The 24,616-nt window shown below is 39.7% G+C and overlaps 2 protein-coding genes across 9 annotated transcripts in view; one reads left to right on the top strand and one right to left on the bottom strand.

Annotated features, from left to right (window-relative positions):
• Window positions 1–24,616, bottom strand: part of JAM2 (junctional adhesion molecule 2) — a 427,760-nt gene that overhangs the window by 126,215 nt on the left and 276,929 nt on the right. The window lies entirely within an intron of this gene.
• APP (amyloid beta precursor protein) overlaps window positions 1–24,616 on the top strand; it is a 257,221-nt gene that overhangs the window by 154,905 nt on the left and 77,700 nt on the right. For 2 of the 8 annotated variants that reach the window (XM_081802256.1, XM_081802243.1), the window contains exons 7-12: window positions 607–774; window positions 3,056–3,112; window positions 3,430–3,468; window positions 15,913–16,046; window positions 21,457–21,531; window positions 22,226–22,384. In XM_081802256.1, coding sequence (XP_081658382.1) covers window positions 607–774; window positions 3,056–3,112; window positions 3,430–3,468; window positions 15,913–16,046; window positions 21,457–21,531; window positions 22,226–22,384 — 632 coding nt within the window. The remainder of the gene's footprint in view (window positions 1–606; window positions 775–3,055; window positions 3,113–3,429; window positions 3,469–15,912; window positions 16,047–21,456; window positions 21,532–22,225; window positions 22,385–24,616) is intronic. The other 6 variants (XM_081802252.1, XM_081802261.1, XM_081802278.1 and 3 more) reach the window with 3 other exon arrangements.

Here is a 24,616-nt window from a genome sequence, read left to right as displayed (position 1 = left end):
AAATTGTATTTAACTAAAGTTAATATAATCGTCTGTCAGTCACATTTACAGATGTTACATACGTTTTCAAATACGGTCAGTGGACAGGCTGGTTCTCTGCAAACTGGATCAAATTCAAAATACGTGTAATTATTTTACACTCTGAGGCAAGGCTGTCCTTCTTGAAGGAAAACAATCAGATGTTTGTGAGAGGGTACGTTTTTTACATCAGAAGTAGACACGATCCTTTTACCTTTAAAGCTGACTTGAGGTTATTCTAGAAGAGAAGTTTATTTGTTAGAGTGAAGAAATATTTCAATGTGCAGACACTTTGGGGCATTTACTATTAATCTAAAAGCGGCTAAAAGATAATGTTCACCTCCAGCTGGAATCCTTTTACTACTGCTAAGCTACGCTCATTAAACCAGGTGAGCATGCACGGCTCTGTTTCAGAGGTCATTCCAAAGTCCTGGTAGGTGATTCAAATGTTGGGCAGAATCTGCCTAATAATCCCAGCCCACGTCACCCCCGGGGAGGACTGATGCATAAGAAAAGTAAACATGTGCGTGAAGCGCGAGCTGGTACCTTTTCATGCTAAATGTGGTTCCCCACGTCTCCTCTGATTAGAGGTGTGCTCTGAACAGGCCGAGACGGGGCCATGCCGAGCAATGATCTCCCGCTGGTACTTTGATGTGACCGAAGGGAAGTGCGCCCCGTTCTTTTACGGCGGATGTGGCGGCAACCGAAACAACTTTGACACAGAGGAGTACTGCATGGCCGTGTGTGGCAGCGTCAGTAAGTGGACCTTCCTCGAGCCTGGCCACCTTTCGTCTTTCTCGCCACTGACTCCGCTCTCTGTAACAGATTGGTTTTCCTGGTCCTTGGGAACGGGTCTGTTGCTACCACTAACCACGTTTTCTGTCCACTTCTCTAATTGCCCGGCGTCTCCTCCCGTCTGTTCCCCCCTGAGCACACACCTCTGTCTTTCTCTAATAAAGCATGGCCCTGGATGTGTTCTTCTTCTAGCTGTGGTGCATTCGTCTTGCAGTCTCTAGGGACTTCTTTTGAGTGCCTCTCTTTAAGCCAAGCTGGAGTCGCTGTTTTGTCTTCTCAGCTATTTTCTGCAAATGTCTATGTGTGTGTTTGTCTGTGCATCTTTGTGTTCGGGTCTGTGCATGAGCAGTATGTGTGCAAACAAGGCTTACCCACCGGAAGCCTGGCTGATGCAGCTTCGGTTGCCCTGGCAAGGCGGATTGTTGTGATGAGTAATAACCTTTAAGTTATTTTGTAACATGTGACTTTGATTGTGGTGGCAGAGAGTGTGATTGAATTGAGCATATGCACTTCAAATGCCAGAGGATAGAAAGGCCCCAGTGGCCTCTGAGCTCTCACTGGGCCGGTTGCAGTATTGATTTTTAGTGTCTTCTCTTGGAAGCAGAAGAATACTCTTCACTTAACGTTAGAAACCTTGAATGACAAGAGACTCGGGGAGTATAATTTTCAAAGCCTTTTCTCTCGAACCTTCAGCTCTTCATAACTCTGGGGAATAAATAAATAAAGTGTCAGTGACTCAAAAGTAAGATGAAACTTTTTCCACAGAGGTAGCACTCAGGAGGTAGTGAACCAGACAAAGGGGACTTCTCTTCTTGTCAACAGCCTTCCATATGAAAGTCCCAATTTTATTTATTTACTATTGTTCATGAGTAGGAGATTTGAACTACTCAAGAAATAATTACTCAGCTTGAGAAATTAAGATTAAATTCAGTATGTATGTGTTTGTAGCTGTGCATTTCCTTTTTGAGAGACTCCTGCCTTTTCTCCCTTGCTCTTGCGAGGGTAACAGCTACCATTTCCTGCCTGGGATTCCTAAGGATTATATAAATTGTTTTCCACTGTGATCATGGGCTTACACTAAACAACAAAAGGACCTGCACCCATTAAGACCTTCTATTGTGAAGCCCAGTATCTAAGTGGAATCTAATGGAACAGTTCCTGTTGGTCTGGGTGAGGGATGACTCCATTTCTATCATGTGTGAGAACAGGTGTAGGAATTGGTAACCCCAAGGGCTTCTTTTCTGGCTGCCATTGGATGATGGTAGCTTCTAGCTCAAAAGACTCCTGTTTCAAATAAGTTAATTAGGTCAGGTAACATGGAACACAATGGGGAATTCTGTTGCCTGGAGCCTCTTGAACAAAGGACTTTTGTTACAGAGATTCTAAGTGGCTTAGCTGCTGAGGGAGATTTCTTGGCCGATTTCCAACTTTTTTTCTCCATTTCCCTGAGGTGGATTTATTTTTTGGAATATAAATTGTGTGTGCGTGTGCATGCACGCATGCACACGTAATAGAGGGTGTTTAAGAATTATCGGCAGTGAGGAATTTGCCTCGAGTTAGAAATTATTCCCCCGCCCCCCGAAACACTACTACTGCCCGTATGCACACCCTCTCCACTTCATCAGTCTGATTTGACTCAGTCTGGGAGCGAGCTGTGGGCACCACAGGTCAGGAGATGCCCTGGATGGCATGCCTTTTGCTGAGAGGTTTCCCAAAGGTAGAGACTCCCAACAAAGGTGTAATGGATCAGCCAGGCAGTCCATATTTAGTTTCAGAAGGGGAGGTAGGTTATAGAATAATTTATCAAGAAAGCAAACGCAAGAGGCTGAAGGTCAGAAGGGTGGGCAGATCTAAGTGGACGGTAAAACTCAACAGGTGGCCCGAGCTATGAGCTGGAGGTGCCCTATGAATGGGTGATCGGAGTGGATCCTTGGGAATTGGCAATGCTTGGCACTAAGGAGGGAGAATGGGAGCAGGAAATTCTCAACAGGTTACTTGAAAGTGCTGTTGGAGACCAAATACCCAGCACTCTAAGGTATTACTGTGGAAATAGATCTCTCATGTTTATGTTTACTTTGGTTCCCTGCTAGGGCCCAGCGTCAGGGTATTTGTTTAGTTTTGTTTTTCATTCAGTGTTTTTGTTTTTGTTTTTCCCTTTGGTCAGTGGAATCATGTAAGTTTCAACCATCATTCCCATGTTTCTATTTTTGTTTTTAGTTATGTTCTCTTATTTTCTCCATAGTGTCCCAAAGTTTACTCAAGACCACCCAGGAACCTCTTCCCCAAGATGCTGTTAAACGTATGTTGTCATTCACTGGAGGGGGCTGGGGGGGAGGACATAGTACAGTGCACGGCTGGATTATAACTCCAGCATCGTCACCTTCTTTGCATGGTTTTGTGTGTCTCCATCACCTGTCTTTCAATAAATGTTTATTTCCGTTGCTTTGCTTTGTAATTATGTCCAGTTTTGCCAGACAACTTCAGATGCCAGGCTAAGAGCATTGACTAAACTTCTATTTCTGATCATTTTTTTTTTCAATTTAGTGTGGTTCTATTGTGTATCGTATATATAATATTACAGTGTTTTAGTTGGCATCACTGTTTTATTTCCTAAAGCTGTCAAGATGCCACAGTTTAACGAGAGGCCACATATGTGTAAGTGACTCGTATCCCAGAAAAATACATAATATGCATGCATTGTACTAACTCCATAGACTAATGTGAATGCACAGGCTTCAGCTGTGTGTTGTTAAGACACACGTGAAGCCTTAGGAAGTGAAAGAGCACCTCTAGATTTCCTAACCACCTCTTCTTCCTCTCCCTGAATGCACACTCCTGGGACAGAAGTGCCCGACTTCGGGTTTTATCCTAAGGTTGTAGAAGAAGATTCATCTGAAGAAATCTTGCATCAACCAATCTTAGAATGTCTTTGTTTTGTGATGATTCCACTTGGCGTTATCAGTCTAGCTTGGTTTTAAAATGTGGTGTTAAACACACAAGTATTTATTTTAAAATGTGGATTATATCCAAAAATAGATTAATGCATTGTTAGGTTAGGGGTGATACACACACACACACACACACACACACACACGCTATTGAAGCTTATAGTTGTTGGAAAAAGAGATACATTTTCAGTTGTAGTTCAGGTATATAATGAAAATTAGCATTTATTTATCTTATCCTAAAAAAAAAAAAAAAAAACACCTGGTCTCCAAATCGATCTTTCTAAAAAAAAAAAAATAAGTGGAACCTGGGTGGCTCAGTTGGTTGAGTGTCCCGACTTTTGATTTCTGCTCAGGTCGTGACCTCACGAGTCGCGAGATTGAGCCTCATGCTGGGCTCCACACTCAGCAAGCAGCATGCTTCTCTCCTTTTCCCTCCACCTCTGCTCCTCTGTGCATGTGCACGTGCTCACACTCTCTCTCTAAAATAAATAAATCTTGGGGGCGCCTGGGTAGCACAGTCAATTAAGCATCTGCTTTCGGCTCAGGTCATGATCCCAGGGTCCTGGGATCAAGCCCCGCATCGGGCTCCCTGCTCAGCATAGAGTCTACTTCTCCTTCTCCCTCTCCCTCTGCCCCTGCTCCTGTTCTCTCTCTCTCTCTCTCAAATAAATAAATAAAATCTTTAAAATAAATAAATATTTAAAAAAATCTTTAAAAGATAAATAAAATTTAAAAAGATAAATAATAGAGAATTATGTAATTTACAAACAATTTCATCACCAACCATAGTTTTTTTAATGGCCACCATAAGATTCAAATTCATTCACTTTATATATAACTTTTGAAGGATGTGGGGGTTTTATTACTACAATCAACGTATTTCCCATGATCGTGACAAAGCATTTTTTTTCTAACAACATCAAAAGTATGACAAGTGAGTAGACATAGAGGACCAGAGAAAACTGGGTATTACACTGTAGGATTAATAATATATTGATCTTCGTGGCAGGCTGCAGTTTACCAGCCATTTTCACGGATCATTTATTTTTCTCAGGAGCACTTTGTGGGAATTTTCTTCATATCCTTTATACATAGGAGAAAATGAGGCCATGAGAGCCGTCAAATGTGTCAGGACCGGCTTTGAAACATAAATGATACTGTGGCTATGCACTGCACTCCACACAGCCAAGGATTTGATTCTGTTTTTTAGGTTAGAAAAATTACATTTACAGTTCAGAGCGCATTTTAAGAATATAGAAAATAGAAGAAGAAAACTAAAAACTTTTTTTCTAAATGCAGTGAATATGGCATGCCTCAATAAATATCTTTTCCCCCCTTTATAAAAAAAAATTCATTTTATATCATTTTAGCATGTAAAAGAATTATATTTTTCCATTCTTACTAATTAACGGAAATGAGCATTATTTGATAAATTTATTTTCATGAGGGGCTCGGGTGGCTCAGTTGATTAAGTGTCTGACTCTTGATTTCAGCTGAGGTTGTGATCTCACTGTTGTGAGATCGAGCCCCACATTGGGCTCTGTGCTCCCTCTCCCTCTGCCCGCACATGCGTGTGCTCGCTCTCTCTCAAATAAATAAATAAAATCTTTAAGAAATATATAAATTTGGGCGCCTGGGTGGCTCAGTTGGTTAAGCGACTGCCTTCGGCTCAGGTCATGATCCTGGAGTCCCGGGATCGAGTCCCGCATCGGGCTCCCTGCTCGGCGGGGAGTCTGCTTCTCCCTCTGACCCTCCCCCCTCTCATGCTCTATCTCATTCTCTCTCTCAAATAAATAAATAAAATCTTTAAAAAAAAAAAAAAAGAAATACATAAATTTTTTTTTATCTTCGTGAAGTTCTTGTGTCCTCAGCTCTCCCAAAGATACCTTGAAAATCTCATAATTTTCTCTTTTGCAGTAATATTCTCCCACTACTTGTAGTGTATTTGGGATCATGACACCTTTCCATGACACCCAGGAGGGTGAAGTAATTTTGGCAGCTCTATTTTCTTGTCTACCTACAGAGACTATTCATCACAACAAGTGTAGGGTTCTTCAGTGCTAGTACAAACAGACTAGAGAAAGCATGTAATTTCTAGTTATTTATAGCCTGTGCAGTGATGCTATCTTATTTTTAGCGAAGTTACACATTTGAATTAAAGAAGTCACATCATCTGGAGGTCAAATGCAGATAGCAGAATGTAGTCAGAGACGTGAGCCCAACAAGAAGGTGAACAAGCCCATTTGATTTGGCAAGCTGGGCTTGCATGTGGCTCTTTCACGAACCTAGGGTTTCACTGGAAGGTCTGTCTTCACCAAAGTGGTTGATTTTATGGGTTTCTCAGTTTGAGTTGCTTCTAGTCAAATAATAAATATGAATGGGATAGAAAAAGCTCCGCAGTTAAACTACTGTTAACATTGCACATGTGGAGAAAATCTGTGATGGTGTACGTTATAAATACAATCATTTTCCTGTAAAAACATATTATAATCTTATTTCTGGATTTTAAATCCTTGTCATAAAAACCAATTTTAATGATTGCAATTTGAAGGAACACTGATTTTTTTTTTATTTTGTTGTTGTAGATAAGAATCTAAACCACAGATAAAAAAGAGAGAAATAGGCTAAGAGCTTTCATTTTACTCATAAACTTGTGGATTTGAAAGCTTTATAAAATATTTTTCCTGTTTGAGAATAAAGTATCTGATGAGACCAGAGTTGTTTCTGACATTAATTTGGTGTCTGCCCATTTGTGTTTGTGAGCAACAATTAATCTTAGATTAGTATGTAAATATTTATTGATTAGTTTATGTTTCAAATATGAGAGAATGATTTTTTTTCTTAGCGTTCTCCCTGTCAGATTGCATCTCAAAAGGCAAACCAACTGACTCCTTAATGGCATTTAATGTGACACAGAGCATCATGCCAGGATTTAGTCAGCTGACTGCACCAAAGGGTCTGGCCAAAGAGAACAACAAATGACCCATTTTTGGCTCTCTTCTTGCAGCGAGTTGTGACACAGACAATACTTAAACCAAGGCCTTTCAACCTTGACACCACTGAAGTCTGGGACTAAATGGTTCGTTCTTGCAGTTGCTGTCCTATGTGTGGAGGATGTTTAGCATCTTCTCTAGTTTCTACCCACAAGATGCCAGTAATGCCACCCCAACTATGATAACTTCAGCTGTCTCCAGACTTCGCCAAATTGTGTCCCGAGGCAGGGAGGGGCAAAATCATCCCTTCCCCCCGCCCCCCAGCTGTTGAGAGTCTCTGATCTAGACTAGGTGAGCCCACATCTGATTCAAAGATATAACTAGGCTGGTGTAAACAAGCAGACTTCCCATGAACTTGAGGGCCTGTGGATGTGTTGAATGTCAGAAGCCTGTAGTTCTTGACAGATGTTAATGAATTTGTTAGACCACCATCCTAGCTCTCAGTGTGTACAAGGTAAGGTAGAAATTGCTATGCTGAATGTAGGGTAGTTAGAGGCCTCATAGTCTTTCTACTCTAATATGAGCACTACTAGGGAAACAAATTAAACCAGCAAACCCCTGGGTTGGAAGTACATGGTTCCCCCAGGCACCACCCCCCTCCTCCTCTGTCTGTTTCACAGAATCCCAGCATATGCTAGAGAACGGCCATCTGTAGCGATGCCACATGGCCTTACTACACAGATCCCTTGGCATCTAGGGTGTACCTTGGGATCATGTTTATGGCCTTAGGGTCTCTGCAAAGGCTAGATCTGGCCTCATGAAGGATCCAGAAGGGGAAAAGATTGTTTTTTACTCATATCACAATGGTTGAGATAGAACAGACTAATACACTTCCAGAGAATATCAAAATAATGAGGACATACCAAATCAGGCCAAATCACCATCCCCAAGTTCTAAGGCCACTGCCTGAGAGGCTCATAATTTGCAAACTCACTGTGCAGCCTTTGAATGGAATGTGCCACCTTCATCCCAGAGTTGTTATATCCTGTTTCTAACACCGGGGCATTCAGTCTTTGGCCAGACTTGAACCATTGTTCTCAATCACACTGTACTTGTTCTTCTGATTGCGAAATAGCAAATATTAGTTCCCATTAGCACATTCTTGAATACAAATGGAACTATGATATTTTTATAAGACTGCCAAGCATTATTAATAGTAATTAAAATCATTAAAAAGATGTGGGAGTGCATTAAATTACATGTCACATCAGTGGCAGTAAAATCTGTTAGATTGACACTTAGTAGAAGCCACATCTTTGGTATCGAGAATGATCAGAATGAAAATGGCTTTTTCCTCCAAGCTATCATAGGGACAAATCCCTAAAATGGACAGGAATTGATTTGCTCAGCAAACCAGCATTAAAAAAAACTCATTTACTCAGAACAATAAAAAATGCTCATTATATATGCGCTCTGTTCTTCAGCTATTTCCAAAGAAGTGTAAGTAGATAGTTTAATAAAAGGTTTGGCGAAAATTTTCCATAAAAGACCAGAGAGTGGATATTTTAGGTTTTGCAGGCCGTATGGTCTCTGTTATACATACTCAACTTGGAATCGTAGCGTGAAAGCAGCTACAGACAATAGGTAAACAAATACAGCTGTGCTCAAAAAATATATATAGATATATTTACCAAAAGAAGACCAGTATGTCAGCCTCTGATTTAATAAAGCTATCACTTCTGAGCTCAGGATGTGCTGGTGCTAAGCTGGGTATTTGGAGGGACACCAGCCAAGTAGACCTGGTTCCCTGCTTCCAATAACTTGACAGTTTTATTGATGAGATGAGACCCAGGCGTGTGATAGGATTAAGTAACAATATAAAGTAAAATATACAAGTGTAGGGAAAGACTGGTGTGGAAGACCAGAGCAAAATGAAATTGGTTTTATCCTTAAGACTTCCACAGAGGTTAACAGCTCTATCTGGCTTTTCCTGCTACAATTTCTTTGAAAGTAGATAATATTGCAGATTCTGACTTTTTGAACTCCTCTGTTGAGTGTTGAGCAACTCTGACGGGTCATCTGTTTATGACCCACCATTTATGAAGCTGAGAATAGCTCCCAACACCTGGACAGAAAACAGTAACAGAAGGGTGAGATGGTTCTGGAGGTCAGTTAAAACTGCTGTTGCCTCCCATGTGGTTTTTAGATTCAGACTTGAAGTTGCTCTTAAATTTGGGTGCATGGCGCTAAATTGCAGAGAGAGATTAATAAAAATGATGCCAGCATTCATTCTTTGACGCTCCTTTCACATATTTGACAAAATTCCCACATCTAGGACATGTCCGTAAGACATAAAAAAGAAATGTGGCTCGACTAGAGTAAACACAGCTTAGATTACACTTTTATTACCTTATGTCCACACGACGCATTGACAGTCTGTTAACTATGATCCCCTGACTATAAAGCCTAAAGCAAGGGTGCGGTGGGGGGAGAAGGGCCTTTGTTCTTTTTTCTTTTCTGTTTTTAGAGAGTCTGGATCCATATTTAAGGGTCACACTCTGTTTTCACATTACAAGTGGCTCTTCTCGCCTGGACTTGGTGGATGCGATAAATATTTGAGTTCAGTGCCTGGTAGGGATTTTAGTTACTTTGGAATTAGAGAAATGGAAAGACTTTTTTCTTCTCGTTAACGTCAGGGTGGCCATCTGCAAGCTCTACCTTGTTTCCAGATTGAATTTTCACCTAAAATCTTTCTTTATAGGTTTATATTTCACCTATCTGCGAATGATCCTCATTGCCACCTCAAATATAAACCACAGCCGTTTCAAGCCGCCCTGTTGCCGGCTCTGTGTTAAATAGCAGTGTTGATGATAAAGCAATGACTGGTATACGTCTTAATTTACTTTCGTCTTCTCTTGTCAGTGCTGTAGAGATAAATTGCCTTTCTCCTGACGAAAGGAGACTAACCAGATTTTCGTTAGAATCTAACATTAGTATATCGACCCAATGCCATTCACGGGCCTCTGTTTGGGGAAGCATTCTGCCTCATCGCCTGGTGTGGATAGTCAGAGTGTTTCTGTTTGAAGGTGGGGTTATAGCTCCTTTTGCATCCTGAGCCCTCCTTGACTATAAAAACGTATCTCCTCAAGATTGAGGAAACAAGCGAGTATCAAAAAAGCGAGTATCAAAGCAATTTTTCATGATGTCTGTAGTGTTTCGACTCCATATTGTCTCTGCCTGGCATGAAATGGAATACTATGTAGTGATGATACAGTCGAAACTGAAATGAACTAAAAATGTGGCCTAAGTTTTGATTTATTGGCTGAATTTGATCATGTCTGTGATACAGAGATCCTCCAAAGAGGCAAGGGGAGCGATTTGCACTGCATTCTGAAGATAATACCAGTTTTCACTTTGTTTTGAAGTAACTTTCCTAAAAATTAATGAAGTTTTCTCAGGGGACATGCTGGAAGCGACATGTTTCATTGGCATCATGTCCCCACTGATGGTGGATGTATTTTGTTACGGGAACATTGGGGGCAGCACCAGGGTTCATTAATAAACTGAAAGCAATGGGGCGCCTGGGTGGCTCAGTCAGTTAAGCATCCGACTCTTGATTTCAGCTCAGGTCATGATCTCAGGGTTGTGAGAGCGAGCCCCACACTGCGGGGCTCTGTGCTGGGTGTGGAACCTGCTTAGGATTCTATGTCTTCCTCTGCCCCTGCCCCCCACCCCCAACACGGGCTGGCTCGCTCTCTCCCCCCCCAAAAAATGAAATAAATAAATAAATAAAATAAACTGAAAGAAAATGTGTACACACACCCCCTCCATCCACCAAAAAAGAAAAAGAGAGCTCTGATAGGTAGTAAGAGAGATTGCAATGTGAAGTGGAAATGTTGTGACATACATTGGTGCAAAATTACTAAAACTGAAATGAACTCACACACCTGTGAAAAGAATTTCTATCTTAGTATCTGATTACCTTTGCAATGAGAGAAAGAAGCCAATCTGTGATTCATCTTATGTCTGGAGGGAGGGGGGGAGAGCCTTCCATGAGAACCCCTCACCCTCTTCTGCTTTGTCCCTCAGCAGACAGTGACCCTCCGAAAGCATTCCGTCACATCTTTCCCCTCCTCAAAACAACTCGCATTGGCTCCTCACAGCCCTTACCTGATCCGTCCCCACCTTTCCTTTCTGCCTCTCGCACTTCTCTCTCCCTTGCTCCTTCAGCTCTGGCCACACTGACCTTGCTTGTCCTAGAATTTTCCAGGCACACTCACCTCTTAGGGCCTTTGTGCTAGTTTCTGCGTCTCCCAGCAGCATTCCTCCAGCAGGTGACAGGGAAGTGGGGCTTCAGCTCTTTATCTACACACACCTTCTCAGTTAGACCCAGCCTGGCCTTTCACCCACCCCCGGCTCCCTTTCCCCACACTCCTGACTCTTCCCAGCCCTGTTCTAGTTTTCTTTTTCTCCATAATACAAATCACATTCTAACAATGTGACTTATTTTTATCTGGGTTTTTTTTTTTTTTTTGAGGTAATTGTTTCTCTCACTAGAATATAATTCCATAAGAACAGCGGTCTTTGTTTTGCTCGTTGGTTTTTCCCGTATGTCTCACATTCAGTATGGGTGGTAATATTTGTTAAACAGAGGAATAAAGGAATGAACAAACACACTCAAGGTGGCATGGTCTACATCCGAACTGCTGTCTCAGCTTTTCAGATAGCTCTGACCGCCCAGGGTTGCCAAAAAAAAAAAGCAAGGATGAAGCAAGGAAAGTATTAGTCATCTAGAATGCACTGAATTTTTGGAACCAGAGTGTTTACCTTGCGGCAGTAATGTGCTGTGAGCTGGAACTGCTTTTCTGTAGCATTTGTTTTTGCTTGGTATTACATTTAGATGCCCATTCTTGATATTAAGGTATATCCTACCATATTTTACCAGGCTGTTAATGAGACTAAGAAAATCAATATGAAGGTCATTTGAAAAGTTAAAAGCCCATGCGTAGATGATGGCAGGCTGCTAATGATGTGGCAGCTAGAGGTTAAAACCCAGAGCTAAAGGTGTTTAACCCTGAATGTTTAGTCTAGTTTTCTGCGAAAGGGGAATATATCCAGCGAGCTTGCTTGCAGAAGGCACAGATGAGCCCGTCTGAGCAGGGGCCAAAGGCTAAAAGATCATCCAGCTTCGCGCTCTGTGGGATCTCTCGCATGACCCCTGTCTCATAACCCTACTTCTGCTGAAATGTTGGGTTGAGGTCATTTGCAAGATAGCATTCAGGGCAGGAACAGCTGTTGGATAGAAAATAGTTCGACAGATATCATAGCGAAGCATGTTTTTTGCCAATTCATGTTGTTCATTAACAAAAGCAAATACTTTTCCGGTGCCCCAGACATATCGATGGATTACCTCTTTTCTGCTCTAAATATTAACTTTATAAGCCTTTTCATAGTTTACCTAATCCTAAATTCAGACGTATTTGTGGGTCAGAGATCTGAGGAATTAGGTTAAATGCACAATAAATGTAATGGAGTAATTTTTCCTTCCCCCCACACATTAAGTGAGGACACGTGGAAAGTGCCTCATGCAATAGAGGCTAATCAGTGCAGGCTGTTACTATTTGGCCAACTTGGAAATGTGAGCTGAGATCACAGTTTCTAAGGAGCCTCAGAGGTCTCTGGACAGGGTGAACTAACTGCTGTATGGTAGCTTAAAAAAAACACAAAGTAAGCCCTCGTAAGGCCAGTTTGTTTCTACTTTCTCCATTGTGAAAATGACCTGTGCTTTAAATGACCTGCGATAAACAGCTTCCCATTCCTGTGCACCTTGGAACATTACCTGTCCGTTCCTTGAGCCACTCTTTTCCCAAAGGAAGCACCTTGAAAGGGCAGGGACAAAGGGCACAGGTTTCCTGTCCCTGCCCCTGCCCCCTGTCCTCGTTATCATGCGTCTGGCCTACCCTGGACTTTATCACAAACCAACAGCTGTTCCTGGTATGATCATGTCTTTGGGATGTGGGGATATTAGAGAAACAGAAGCCGAGCTCTATGTGCAAACTCCTCCTTAAAATGTTCTCCCCTTCCCCCTACCAGCTGCAGGGTAGTGATAATGAAATATTAAATTCATTTTCAGATATCAAGATGTACCATCATTCTTCTGTCCTTGACTGGACAGTGATCTGGTTTGCTGGTTGGTAGGAATACAGGAGAATTTCACTCAGGCTAATTGAGATGGAGTGTTAGTGTGAATGGCTAAAATGCTTGAATTAAAGATTAAAAGAAAGACAGCTTCCTTTAAAGTCTTCAGCGAGAGGCAATAACAAGGGCCGCTTACAGGGATTTACTCGAAGAGAAATACAGGATTAAATGGAATAAATCAATAATACAGTATTTGTATTTATTTCCACGTGCCTAAAAAGAAGGTTTAATACTTGAAATAATCCTATTAAATATACCTTGCATGCTCATTTCTCTAATATTCTTTTATTCCTAATATTACAAAGCTACATTTTAACATAAGTTAATGAGATTCTACTGACTCAGATTTCAGTGTTTATCTCCTTTCCATAAAACAATAGACAGTGTTTGCAAATCGTAAGAATTGGAGAAAACCATACAATTTGCCAGCCGTAAAAGTTGGGTGGAGAACTTTCCTACTTATATAGTAACTTCTGTAATTCCAGTTTTAAAAGAGGGTGCTGTGTTATGGTTATAACACTTAACAGCCAGCCAGCTATCTTGATCAGTGAAAAGAACCCCAAACATTCACACATTTTCATTTATTCAAAGTGGAAAATATGGTCTGCCTAATTCTGTCATCCTGCCGGATTGTACTGTGCCAAAAGAACTTTAACGTGTTCGTGTTTAAGCTGTACCCACAAAGATGAAAAAACAATTAAAGCCACAGGAAACAAATTTAAAATGCTAAACATCACTTCCATTTCAAGTGGGGAACATTGATGAAGTTAAATATACTTGCATATTGATTTGCTTAAATTTATGCAGAAAAACACTTGCCTGTGATTTTCTTTTTTAAAAAAAAAAGGTTTTAAGTTGAAAATTACTTCTCAGTCTTAAAAATTCAGGACTCCTTTTCAATCATTTGTGGGCCTTTTATAGGGGTTATACCAAAGATCTTTTAGAAAAATATATATTCTTTTTCCTGTAGGTGGTACCTCATGGTCCTTTGTGTAATTCATTTTCACTGGATGCGAAATAAGCGTAGCTCATTTTTTCTATGGTTTGCATAAGCTCTAAGATTTGAATGACATGTGATAAGCGAAGGGAGAGAGAAGAGCACTAAGGACGTATATACCACCTTAATGCATGGGGTGGCATTTCGTTTTCCCCGTGCACCGAGGATGCTGGCTGAGAGATGAGGAAACGGGCACAAACTCATGTGACCTGCCCTGGGTCACAGATAGTCTAAGAAAGACTAAAAACAAGGTGTGCCTCATTGCAAAGCTTATTCTCCTTTTCCCCTTTCACTGCTCCCTCATCTACTTCATCTACCACACGGAAGATGGGGGCAGATGCTTTTTAATCTCTAATGCCCTGTGCCAGTCCCACACCTGTGGACTCAAAATCCCCTGGTGGAGGCAGAGGGCTGAACACACAAGTATTTTGAAAAATAACCCCAGGCATATGCCCCACCTCCTTCCTTCCGCTTGAAAGCACCCTCTGTGTGGATACCTACACTACTCTTATTTTTAAAAAAATTATTATTACACAGTGATGAAAGAAGAAGGGAAGAATTCTGAGCAAATATTTCGCTTAAAAATTAAAGACCTTAATTATGTAACAAAAAAGCGTCTGGTTTTGGTTGAAATCTTGAAGCCTTTGGACTGTGAAGATTCCAGAGTTTTTTTCTCAAAGCACGTATAAGAGACATTTATCTTAGAATTTCTTTTCACGGGGCGCCTGGGTGGCTCAGTCAGTTAAGCATCCCAGGGCCCTAGGATGGAGTCCTGCATCAGGCTCCTTGCTCAGCGGGGAGTCTGCTTCTCCCTCTCCCTTTGCCCCTCCCCCTGCTTGTGCTTGCGCTCTCTCTCTGGCAAAAAGATAAAATAAAATTAAAAAAGAATTTTGTTTCAAAATGATTTAGCCACAAATACTTCTCATTTAAGTCCTCTTTGGGATATCATATCTCAAAGATGGTAGTCAATAATTAGATAAAAATCAGTGAAGAAAAATACTCAGAACTTTGGTGATATTTGAGTAATCTTTTGAATAAAATACTTAAGTTGATTTGACCTGAAAGCATAGTGAAAACCCCTAATTTCACTGTTTTGGTTGAACATACTCTATTCTTTAAATCAAAATCTTTTTTTCCTTTTTTTTTTCTTGTAAGCTCATAAATGCTTTGAATTCCCACTAATCATTACTAATCTTTTGGAAAACTGCTTGTATAGGGCATTACAATTCACTCGGCTCATGAGTTAAAATATTTTTGTTTTATAGTACGCTCTTCAGTTTTATGGATATTTATGTTTCCACATAATTTAGCAGTGTATGCTGCAAGTCAGTCTCATTGCTTAGCAGTTTTAGTTGAATTCAAAATAGAAATCATTTCCTTTTTGACAGCTAGTATAATGAATCGGCTGACTGTTGTCAAATTTTGTGAAGGCAGAAGGGTCCTTTTGAATCCAGAGAGAGATTCAGAAATGCATTTATTGACGTTTACGGGGTTTGGGATAGTGTTTCAACCACTTTGTCACAAAAGATAGCTTTGAAATCCAGCTATCGGAAATATGTGGTGTAGAATTTACCTTTACTCTGTGGTGTGGTTTTTCTGCAGTACACTGATTCTGAGATTTCTTCGGTGTCTGTAGGAATCATAAGGTGCAATATTGATAACGTATTTTACTTTGAAGTGTATTACAAAAGTTAATTTAGCAAGCATAGGGATCTGGGACAAAATGTATTAAACACCGGCTGGTTTTGCTCTGTGCATGCCTGTTTTGCAAAGAATTTTAAATGTACCACTATAATCGCAGAATGGGCTGTTTTATAGATTTTCCTTCACCCTATACTGAAAGGGGTGAAACATTTGTACTGTGCTGGGAAATGTCTCACGGTGTTCTCTTCAACAGCATTAACTTCTTGTGTGTGCTTCCCTACTAAATTCTTTGTTCTGTAGTAAACGGAAAATATGGCTTTCTTTGAAATGATTGGACCTTCTGTTTCTCTTCTCAAACCTTCTTCTTTCTACTTTCTAGTTCCTACCACGGCAGCCAGCACCCCTGACGCCGTCGACAAGTATCTTGAGACACCTGGAGATGAGAATGAACATGCCCATTTCCAGAAAGCCAAAGAGAGGCTGGAGGCCAAGCACCGTGAGCGAATGTCCCAGGTAAAGTGACTTTTCTGTCCTTCAGTTTACAATAAAGGGGAAATCTGGACTTGGCCTCTGCCTTGGAGTCTCCCTGGGGGTTCTGTGGCTGATGAATGCCTAGGGGCGGGAGGGGTCTGTAATTTTAGCCAGATCTTTAAAGACATAAAGTCTTAGTTTTAAATGTTTGCTCTAAGGGTACCAGTTTCGGGTTTTTAGAATCCTCCTTGAGCATGCCACCTAGGAGAGATGCAGTCACACTAAGTATAGCAGGATTTCATAAGCACAGATTAAATTATGTCTGCAGCATTCTCTCTGGTTTTATTACTTTGTGTATACTTAGCCCTGTAACCATGCTGTTGTAAATTAAAATCCCTTAAAATGATCTGTAGTAAAGATGAATTTTTTTTATTAGATGCCAAAGTATTATAACTTTGAACCTCACACTTCTTGCAAAGCTAATTCATAGGGCCATAGGAACTTAAAAGCAATGTGAACCGTAATGATCTTTTGCCATCTTGTTTCATAAATGATCAATAATGCAACAGTGGTTCAAGACTGTGGCTTCCCATTCTAGAACAAAGCAATATAAGAAACACAAGAGATGGCATTTGGAACTAGAAGCTTTCTTGCTCTTGGTGCAGTGCTCTTCTCACTACATTGTTTGGCAAACCCTGGTGTGTTTGCTTGTTTTTTAGCAGATTCTTTATGAAACAAATTGGAAAATTTTTTTAAAACCTGACTAATTTATATCTAATAATATCAATTACAGTTTCTGATATGTCATACCATTTGCTGGATATTGTATTTATTACAGATAAATATTAATTTTAGCCCTTTCTCAGATTATTCATTCATTCATTCATTCATCATTCATTCAACAAATATGTATCAGCACTTCCTTGTCAATTACTGCCTAACTTGAAGCCTACAATTCAGAGTGAAAAAAAAAAAAAAACAATAGGAAAAGTCAGATTTAAGGAAACATAAATGAGTGAATGAGGAAATCTCTCAGGTCAAAGTCAACCATTCCCTTTTTTGGTGTTAATATTCTATAGTAAATATCAGAAGGTATTACTAATTTTGGCAATATTTAGCACAAATACTTAAAAGCTTTCATAATAGACATTAAATAGGATTCATGAATGAGTCTGCCATATATTTTCTAAGATCACAGGAAGTCTTTAGAAGAGTGCATTAATTATGGGCTTTAATTTTCTGTATTTTCTGGTGTTTTGACATTTGAGGCCTTACTAATTCTAGGGAGACTGCCCCTCCCAGGGTTCGCCAATTCCTAGAGGTAGCAAATGGCTAGCCTTCGGGCACACCTTTCATAATCAAACCAGCCTCTCCAAAGCCCATTTCCCCCGGATACCTTCTTCATCTTGCTCTTACACTCTGACCCACTCTCCACCTGCCCACTTTAAGGCTAGGCACCAGACATCTAGGGACAGACCCTATACCCCTATACCAAAATTGTTCAAACGAGCCAAATCTAAGCCTGCTTCACCTGCTTACCCTGACTCGCCCACTCCTTCCCAAGGAAGCCACAGACTCCTGGCTACATTTTCCCCTCACTTCCTCTGCCTCCTGACCCACCCTGGTGCTTCTCCGCCTTCCTTCCCTCAGTGGCATTGCATGGCGTCTCCTCTTGGGAACTGTGTGTGAGTAATAATCTTTTCAATGGCATCTCTCTCCTGATCTGTTGACCTCACTATACTTGAATATAATAAAACCTATATTGAATTTACTTATTTTAATAAAATCTGTATTTTAAAGCAACTGCTTAATGTATCTAGAAAGACACAACACAATTACTTTCTTTTTTTTAAGATGAGTGACCATGATGCTTGGATTTATTTTGGAATAATAACAAGGGAGGGGAAAAAGAGTTAAAATACTTTGGCTCTGGAATATAATGTGCAATTGTAGTTGTTGGCCATGATGAGAACCTAAAAGCAAGTTGAACTAGGAAGCTAGGTAGAGTGGAATAGTGAGGTTTCACCTGAAGGCAGTTCTTCTAGAAAACAGGATTTTTCATTAGGAAAAACACTGTTAAGAAAGCAGTTGAGTTGTATTTATTGCCCCCGAAATGGCATCTTTTAAACTTAAATCCTATCTCACTGTTTGCTTCTGAAGCTTTCAGAGCCTTCTCACTGGCCTCAAATTCCATTTCAAGGTCAATGAAGTCCAAAAAAAGAATAATAAAAAAAGATAAACACTGAAAGCTCCCCTTGGCATCTCCAGTGCCAAGTAACTTATTAGTGACTTTTTGTTATACATGTCAGTTTCAGATATTCTAGATCTTTCCTGGAATAGTAACTTAGTTTTAGTTTAGCACATCTATTTAACCATATAAATCTTTATGGAATTTCTTCATCTTTTAGTTATTAACTATATCTGACCTAACTTAAGAGATGCAGTCTCATTCCAGTGGTCACAGGAAAGAGAGACGCCTGAGATTAACACTTACCTTCATAATCAGTGGTACTGAATTCTGTTTGCCTTTGAACTTGCCTGCCTGCCTCTCAAATCTCTATTAGTATTAGTTGTCATTTTCTCTACAGGAAAGAGCCAAGTCTTTGAAGAGCCATAAATCTGATGATACTGATACTTTTTTTTTTTTTTTTTTTGATACTGATACTTTTGTTCATTCAGTGGGAAATTGCTTTACAAGAATATATGGAGCAACCTGAGAATTTTAATTTATTTTTATTGTAATTTTTGTTACTATTTGTTTTCTTATGAATACAGAGATTTGGGGGGGTTGGTATTTGGGGGATTTTGGTATTTGGTTGTTGGGCATCACAACTAAACTTGGAGATTTCTGTTGCCATATGTTCTGAATAGTATCTAGCAAATAGAAGATTCTGAATAGTCTGTAAATGTTTTTATATATTTATATATCCTATAATAATTATACATACTACTTATGGACTTAGTGGTTTTAATATATGCTTAAAATGAAATTCTTCAAAATGAAATTTGACCTTTCTCTGCATTTATTATTTTTAAGATAAGCATCGATATCTTAGGAATAGTCCTTTTCCTGTCACCAAATACAAGGAAACTTAGCTCACCTATTGAATTTGCCATTGAACAATTATATAGAATTATATATATAATTTATCTATACTTATATGTATATATAACATTATATATGTATATATAAATTTATATATTATATATAACTAGATATATTTATATAATTATATAGCTATATAAGAATATAATTTATATAAATCACATATATATAATATATATGTAATTTTTATATTTTATAATGGCAAATTGGGCCATAGATGATAAAAACATGGTCCTTAGAGCCACAAAGATCTTGGTTTATATCCTTCTCCATTTTTTTTTTCCTCCATGACCTTGAGCAGTTGACTTAATCTGGTCCATAAAATGGAGATCACCATAACTAATCCCACAGATTTTATAAAGCACTTATTTACGTAGCAGATCTGCAGTAATGTTACCTAGTATTGGGACACCTCAGTGGTAGCCATTGTTCAGAGAGATGTTGAGCCTACGGTGTGTGTTTATCTTGCATTACATAGGCCTAGGGTGATGGTATCAGTGAATTGTTTTATTTGTGAGGGTATAGGATATTGTTACATTGCTCTGAAAATCAAATTCAATTTCATTGTTTATTTTCAATTTATTAACCAGATAAATCTCTCTAATTATTCCATGTATTTCCCTAGCTCAAAGTTTACAGGCCAGGTTCTGAATGTGCAAGGTGGGATGGTAAAAATGTAAAGATAGGCAGGAAATCAGTTTTCACATTCCAGTAAGACATTTGGCTTCTCAAACTAATTTTGAGATTCCTTGCCTGAAGAGTTCATGGTAGAGTACTGCCACTGTGAACATTCTCAAAGCAGGAAATTGAAATATTTTTATTGCAAGCTGCAAGCCTTATCTCATCCATAAAGCAAAGGTAATCTTCAGTAGCCCCCTCCCTACAGGTGCCCTTCATTAACTCTTAGAGACTCCGAAGCATCCAGGACAGTATGTTTCTTTTCTTTTGCATTCTGTTCTTATTCATAGCAGTGGGGCATTTGTTCTAATTTTGTTGTGACCTTTTTACGTTATTTTTTTAAATGTTCTTCAAGTATAGTAGAAAATTCACTCCATTCGATTTTCTCCATAATTTCATAAAAAGAACACAAGGAAGCTAGTCTTGTATCATATACAGCAAATTAATGCTAGATAATAAAATACCTAAATAAAAACCCACAGTGATTTGATGTTTTATCTCATAGAAATTCTCTATCAGTAGTTTTTTATCCAAGTCTCTCTCTTTTTTTATCTTGAAGGATGTCAGAAAAATCCATTCCTTAGGGATAAATACCCATAAATAACAGGCTCTTGTAGTACAGAAATCAGGTTCTTTCATGCTTTGTATGTCTGCAAAGTATGGAAGTACACATCTGTCAGCAGACCGTTCTATTGCTTACTTGATCTTCTACTCTTTATTTCGCCTGGCTCAGTTATGAGTTGCACTTAAAAAACCTCTGCCTGACAGCGAGTAGTACACTTGAAAAGGAAACGCAGCCGTAGGTGGTTAAGAATCTAGTATCATTTCACTTCAACAACATGTAGAGCTGCAGACCTCTCCTCTTGGCATTCAGGCCAATGAATGAACCTCTCTCAGGGTAGTCCTGGGTCAACTTCAAGGACGAGATGAGGAAGCTTTCTTTCCCTATCAAACAGATTAGCCTGGTGACTAAATTAGCATTACTTGCCAAAAATGCGTTTTGCTACGTCCAGAACATTATAATGTGTACTGTCTTGGAATTTCTGGAGATACTTCGGATATTCTTTGCTGTTCATGATGGGGGTTGGTGAGCAAAAGGCCCTCACTACCCATCAGTGGCTCTGAGGAATTCTGACAATGGAGGCCTTCTCTTCCTTCCTCCATCGTGTACTTCTTTTTGGTAGTGTGTTCGTGACATGTGTGCACACGCATAAAATGTTCATGCCTCCCCCTGCTTTACTGTTTGAAATTTTATAACTTGCTTTCACAGAAGAATAAAACTAACGCACTCAATTTAATGGTGGAAATCCTTGTTCAAGAAATACACACACACACACACACACACCTTTTATGAATCGTTGACATCTGTGCACATCAAACAAAATGACTTTCAGCCATTTCTGAGGAAAAGAAAAAAAGACCGTCTGTGTTTCAAAGGGCCATGTTCCTTCAGTAAACGTGATCATTTATGTTTAATACACTGCTACGATAGATGATCTACATCTTAGCTGGAGGTCAAATAAATCGTTCTGAGATAGGACTGGAATGGGATCGTTTTTTGAAAACGTTCAAAATGTCAAGTTCAGAAAGAAAATAATGTCTCATTAAATATAAGTTGGGAAAAAAAGAACTGATGATTTTAAATTCAAATGTTTTCTCATTTTGTAGGTCATGCGAGAATGGGAAGAGGCAGAACGACAAGCAAAGAACTTGCCTAAAGCTGACAAGAAAGCAGTTATTCAGGTAAAACCCAGGCCACTTCTCCACCCAGCAGCGCAGGCCTTACACATTTTCCAGCATCTCTGGAGGATTGTTCGTATTCCCATCAATTTGGACTATTGCTCATCATTGTCCAGTAATTCAGTTTCTTAAACCTTTCCTTATATTTGCTTTTAATTAGCTCAAGTCATAATTCATTTCCATAAAACTCCTATTGTTACTTGCCGTCTGCTTTTTATCAATCCTATATCATTTTAATGGCCAAAATCTGTTGCTGATGCTTCCCTTGACAAAAATTACACCATGATTAGAATTTGTAACAGGAACTCCTCTCAAAAACTACCTCCGAGGAAACTGTGATTCTCCTGGTCATTTCCTGAAATTAAAGTACTTTGAGTAAAAGAGGAATTTTTTTTTTTTTTTTTGCAACAGAATTCAGAGTCTTAAGAGCACAGAAATTTATCCTGTGTTATGGTTAGTCAAATCCGGCTTCAGGGACCATATAAAATAATGATTTACGGTGAGAAATCAGGTTCGGGGATGGGGTACTGGATAGGGGAGGAAGCCCATAAAACATGCTGAATTAGTCAAAATGTGGGCATGACCATAAATCCTTGAGTGAAATGAAATACGACGCCCCTCGGGAAACACTTGGATTTGCTGCCCTATCCCGCGTGCTCCGTCCCCGACTGACGTGTGCGTGTGTTTGCAATGACAGCACTTCCAGGAGAAGGTGGAGTCTCTGGAGCAGGAAGCAGCCAGTGAGAGGCAGCAACTGGTGGAGACGCACATGGCCCGAGTGGAAGCCATGCTCAACGACCGCCGCCGCCTGGCTCTGGAGAATTACATCACTGCCCTGCAGGCCGTCCCTCCTCGGGTAGGTCTCCCAACTGCCTTCAGGGCACCGCACACATGGGAGGCCTGGGGGCCCTGGGGACCCTGGGGACCGAAGGCCACGAGAAAGAACGTGACAAGTGTTGTGAGCACCTCAGTTCACCTTGTCCCGGAGGTTATGTTGTGGGGTCACGGGGTAGCTGCCTGCACAGGGTCATCTCAGCGCTGTAGGACTCACACCCTTCCACAGAGCGGTCAGACCTCCCAAGCCAAGTCAGGCTTCCCAAGTGACTCACCGCGCAACACCTGACCCAAGTTGACATGGCTGGGGCGGTGACATTTCATGGGCCAGCTGAAGTCAGGGAGCCGCAAAAGCTGGCAAGATTCTTATAAATAACCAAGCCTTGCTTCCTCATCTCATGACCTGTACCCGAGTGTCATGAAGAGTTGGGATTTGGCCGAGTTGTGAGGATTTTTAAAGTCCTAACAGGAGCTAGACCTCAAGTTTCCTGCTCAGAGCAGCATCCATAGTTTCCGAGGGGAAGCCCGAGTCGGTCGTGGTGTCAGCTTATGTCAGGAGGCGTCAGGAGGCTTATTTGAGGTTTTCAGCAATATATGCGCAGAAAGGCTTACCAAGCAATGCAGGTACATCTCCTCAATGAGGCTTCATGGGAGAGCTTACTTTCAACATAAGAAACATTCTGTGCATTATGTCTGTTTGTTCTATCTGTTACTGAGTAAGAGACATTAAAGTCTCTGACATTTTCTCATGTGATGCTATCAGGTTTTGCTTTTTGTATTTTGAGGCTTTGTTTTTAGGTGCATAAACATTGAGAGTTGTTATGTCCTCCTTCACCCTCCCCTTCTCATTACGAAATGCCCTTCTTCTCCCAGGTAATATATTTTGCTCTGAAATTACTGTGTCTAATATTAAAGCTGTTTCAGCTTTATTTTGATTAATGTCATCATAGCATATCATTTTTCCATCCTTGTACTTTTATTTAACCTAAATGTCTTTATATTTGATGTGCATTTCTTGTAGGCAGCATATAGTTGGATCTTGCCTTTTAGTTGAGAAGAATACTTCTTGAAATTATTGATACAGTTATACCTAAATCTGTCATCTTGCTATGTTTCCTATTTGTCCCATATGTTCTTTGTCCCCTTTTCCTCTTTTTTTTTTTTTTTTTTTGCCAAATTTGGACTAAAAGAACGTTTTTTGTTATTTTCTTTTGTAGGGTCTTGAGCTGTAACTCGTTATTTTGTTATTTTACTATTTGCCTTAGGGTTTTAGAAAATATTTCTAACAGTTCACAATATTATACCAGTACAAATGATATTATGCCATTTCAGGTACATTAGAAGAACCTCATACTCAAATTCTTTCATTTCCTTTTTCCCAATCTTTAGGCTGTTGTTGTCATACTTTTTCCATACTACATTATTGTTAATTTTCTTTTAAATGGTAAGTTATCTTTTAAAGAGTTTTACATAATAAGAAGAACATTTACCATTTCTGGTGCTCTTTATTCCTTGCATAGATCCATCTGGAATTATTTTCCTTCTACCCAGAGGACTTCCTGTAAAATTTTTTTTAATGCATGTAGATTGGTAAAGAATTCTTTTGCTTGAGTGTATCTGAAAAGATCTTTATTTCACCTTTGTTTTTGATAGACATTTTTGCTGGGTATAGAATTTTAGGATGAAGTTTTCTTCTTCAGCCATTTTAATGATGATATTCCATTGTCTTACTTGCATTGTTTCCCACAAGAATAGTTATATCCTTTGTCTCTGTAAATAATATATCTTTTAATTATATTTTTTTCAGGGAGAGGGGGAAGTGGGCAAAGGGAGAGAGAGACTCTTAAGCAGACTCCACACCCAGCACAGAGCCTGATATCATGACCCTGAGATCATGACCTGAGTGGAAATCAAGGGTCAGATGCTTAACCAACTGAGCCTCCCAGGCACCCCTATCTTTTTTTTTTTTTTTAAATCTGGCTGCTCTGAAGATTTTCTCTTTATCACCAGTTTTGAGTAATTTGATTACGATGTGCCATGGGGATTTCAATCAGCCGTTAACCCCATCTGGCTATTTTTCATCATTTCATATCTAGAAGTTTAGTCTGGTTTTTGTTTGTTATTTTTATATATTCCATTTCTTAAGTTTTTGAACCTGTGGAATGTATTATATATAGTAACCTGTAATATCTTTGGTTGCCACCTCTAACATCTGTGTCAGCTTTGGGTCGATTTGATTGATTTTTTTTTCATT

The sequence above is a fragment of the Leptonychotes weddellii genome, chromosome 1, assembly GCF_054177405.1.
Source record: "Leptonychotes weddellii isolate Sample4059 chromosome 1, ASM5417740v2, whole genome shotgun sequence".
Taxonomy (NCBI): Eukaryota; Metazoa; Chordata; class Mammalia; order Carnivora; family Phocidae; genus Leptonychotes; species Leptonychotes weddellii.
Note: the sequence above shows the minus strand (reverse complement) of the source record. Positions and strands in the feature narration are given on the sequence as shown.